Source organism: Melanotaenia boesemani, chromosome 3 (genome assembly GCF_017639745.1).
Source record: "Melanotaenia boesemani isolate fMelBoe1 chromosome 3, fMelBoe1.pri, whole genome shotgun sequence".
Taxonomy (NCBI): Eukaryota; Metazoa; Chordata; class Actinopteri; order Atheriniformes; family Melanotaeniidae; genus Melanotaenia; species Melanotaenia boesemani.
In genome coordinates this window covers 16,570,086-16,573,224 of record NC_055684.1, presented here as the reverse complement: position 1 = coordinate 16,573,224, position 3,139 = coordinate 16,570,086, and the positions used below count along the sequence as shown (strand labels likewise).

The window sequence follows — 3,139 nt, the reverse complement described above, 5'->3', positions numbered from 1 at the left end:
CTTAAATTATTGGGACTAATCACCATATCAGATATCTAATAGGTGGTTTTTCATGTTGCGAAAGTCTCTGAGAAAAAGCCTTAAAAGATGTGATGTAGAAAAACAAAATTAATGAGGTAGAATTTTCTGCTCTTCCTGTGGTTTGGCCACAAAAATAAAGGGGAATTCCCACCTGTATAAGTAAATTGAAAAGGTTCCTAAGATTAAAAAATATATCAGTATGTAAACAAAATAACAAGCTGGTCTCATGTCTGAATGGTCACGCTGCTGGCTTTTACATGAAAGGTTAGACCATGTATTCCCTTTTTCTCTGTGGCTCTCTACCACTAATAGTAATGCTGTTTTAAATGTTCTTTGAGGTGTTTTGGGTTTTCCAAATCAAAATTTTTACATTAAAATAAGATTTTCATCCAGCTTGAGTGACATATTCATCAACATCCAACCGACATCCATACCACTACACAAAGTCTCACATGCAATTGCTCACAGATACACCCACACACACACACACACACACACATACACACACATACACAATAAACCCTTGATTATTTTTGTCATGCAAAAGCTATATATTGAGATGCATCACGGACACTTGACACTTCACTTTCTGTACATGACGTAGGTGGATGTGACCTCTACCAGGTGAGACCCTCTTTTATCTGTGCATAGAGCAAGGCTCTATTATGTTGAAGCCAATTTATACTGCTTTCCCATTTTATGTAAAATGATATTTGTTCTCAAATAGAATTGTTATTTTTACAACCCAGTGTTCCTTATTGAATTGTAGAGTAATAATTAAGTGTGTTATTTTTTGTGTTATCTAATCATAACACTGACAACCTCATTAATTCAAAGCAGGCATCTCAGAGCAAAAATTAAATATTTTAAAGATGAGCAGTGGAGACATTTATTGGAGACATTTATTGAAATTATATGATATAGTTGTCACTGACCTATATAAATAGAGCTGTAGTGTAACACATGCTTTAGATAAAAGAAGTATCTCTAAGTAATATTAAAACTTTACAATATTCATGTTAAGAAGCAATGACTGTTTAAGATTCTGACCGACAGACTGATGGCACTCTTCTTTTCTTTTCCAAATGGCCTGTTCGCCATTTCCTTCCAGTTCGGTGGACCATGTCAGATGTCTCGTGAAGCCTACAAGCACTGGCATGAATGTCACAGCAGCCAATAGGGACCCCTTAGATGTAGCAATAACCAAGAATGTGATTACAGTCATCCTCTCACTCACCATCATCTATATTAATAGTACTCTGGTGCACACATTTAGAAAACATCAGGTTTGAATTCTGTCAATTTCTGTGTTATATGCGTAGGTAATAGTCTGTCCATGCATAGTTAAAAAAAATATATTCATTCATTCATTCAGTTAGTTATTTATTGATTGGCACATCCATAACTGACTTAGTGAGACGAGACTGAGAAAAGGAAAAAAAAAAGATGACATGAGTTTCAAAAGCCACAAAGCTGATTAATATTTTGCAAGATTCTTATTTTTTTTTATATGAAACAGCCTCCTGCCTTCTCACTTATAAACTTATAAAAGTGTATTTCATGGATTTGCAAACCATTTTTTCCACTTAGACTTGTTATGCTTATTGCTGCAAAAAAAAAAAAAAAAGTAATATTTAAACGTCATTAGGCTCATAACGTTGCTTTAATGTTTAAAAACATAATAACAATAATAATAATAATAATAATAATAAAGATCATCATACCTACTGTATTAAAGGGGAAATACTTTAACTTTCTTAACTTTAACAAGGGGTGTCTAAACCTTAGCTTGCTACTCTCAGAGTAAGAAGTGTTAGCTGAATGTATTTTAGTGCAAGAACTTTGTACACATGTACACATGTTGCGATATCTGCTCATATTATCAGTTACTTACATTCTTGCTTTCTATGTAATCTCTTCCCTTCAGGTTTTCACCATGAACCCTCGTTACATCCTCTACATCCATCTGGTGATCAATGACATCATTATGTTGGCATTGTTTGTCATCCTTCAAGTCCTGGGTTACATCTTGTTCACCCTCAATGTTTCCTTATGCATTGTTTTGCTAATGATTGCTATTATTTCAAGTCTTAACAATCCCTTAACACTCGCTGCTATGGCAGTAGAGTGTTATCTGGCCATATGCTTTCCTCTTCACCACCCACGAATTTGTACAGTCAAGAAAACTTATATTGTGATTGCTTTGATATGGATGCTCAGTTCACTTACTATCGTACCAGATCTGTTTGTTGTCTTGGCCATAAAACCTACAGCGTTTTTTAATTCCTGGTTGTTCTGCATGTGGGCAAGTATTTTTGCAAACCCACATCTTGACAAGAAAAGAGACGTATCTAACATTTTGTTTTTGGTCAGTGTTTGGGTCGTTCTTTTCTATACGTACTTCAGGATCCTTTTCACTGCACAAGCAGCTTCTGCAAATGCCAAGAAAGCGAGGAACACTGTCCTGCTGCATGGCTTCCAGCTGATGCTGTGTATGCTGAATTATGTCAGTAATTTAATGATTAAAGGTCTGACAACTCTGTTTCCTAAAGATGGTCTGAATATTCTCTACATTGCTTCTGTGCTGATTCAGATTCTGCCAAGACTCATCAGTCCAACTGTCTATGGTTTAAGAGACAAGCTGTTCAGAGAGTACTTGAAACGGTCCCTGTTCCACGCATCAAACATTCATCCTGAGAAAAGAGGCAACAGGCAATTAAAGCGATCGTGTCTGATCAAACAGTTCAAAACTCAAGGATAGGATAGGGTATTACAAAGAAAAAGTAACCCTCACAGTTATAGAAAGGAAATATAATTATTATGAAGATGGCTGCCAATTAATTCATAACTGTTTAGAAGATAATAACTTAATCTGTACAAATTACTTTCATTCTTTCAAACATGATCAAAAACAAAACAATACAGTTTGTACATGTACAACTAGCTTATCTGTGTAATATCCTCAAATAAAAACCCTTTCTCTTATTTATTTACCCATATAGACCTGACTAAGTAGTAAATGTGAAAAATTTGGATGAAAACTTTTTTAATTTTATTCTGTAACATTTTCAAAGCTTTATTTTGTATTTTATTGAATATTTTGTAATCAAACTGGAAA

At 34.5% G+C, this 3,139-nt stretch overlaps 1 protein-coding gene across 1 annotated transcript; it reads left to right on the top strand.

Annotated features, from left to right (window-relative positions):
* The first annotated feature begins 1,178 nt into the window (after positions 1-1,178).
* On the top strand, positions 1,179-2,782 carry LOC121636948 (odorant receptor 131-2-like). The gene is made up of 2 exons (XM_041980816.1): positions 1,179-1,307; positions 1,949-2,782. Exons 1-2 carry the CDS (start codon positions 1,179-1,181, stop codon positions 2,780-2,782), a joined length of 963 nt encoding a protein of 320 aa, XP_041836750.1.
* The last annotated feature ends 357 nt before the right edge of the window (positions 2,783-3,139 follow it).

What these genes read in the sequence shown, in the direction of transcription:
- LOC121636948 (XM_041980816.1), top strand. Translation starts at nt 1,179, where the DNA reads ATGAATGTCACAGCAGCCAATAGGGACCCCTTAGATGTAGCAATAACC. An exon ending in ACACATTTAGAAAACATCAG is followed by an intron (nt 1,308 to 1,948) that starts GTTTGAATTCTG and finishes TCTTCCCTTCAG; the next exon opens with GTTTTCACCATGAACCCTCG.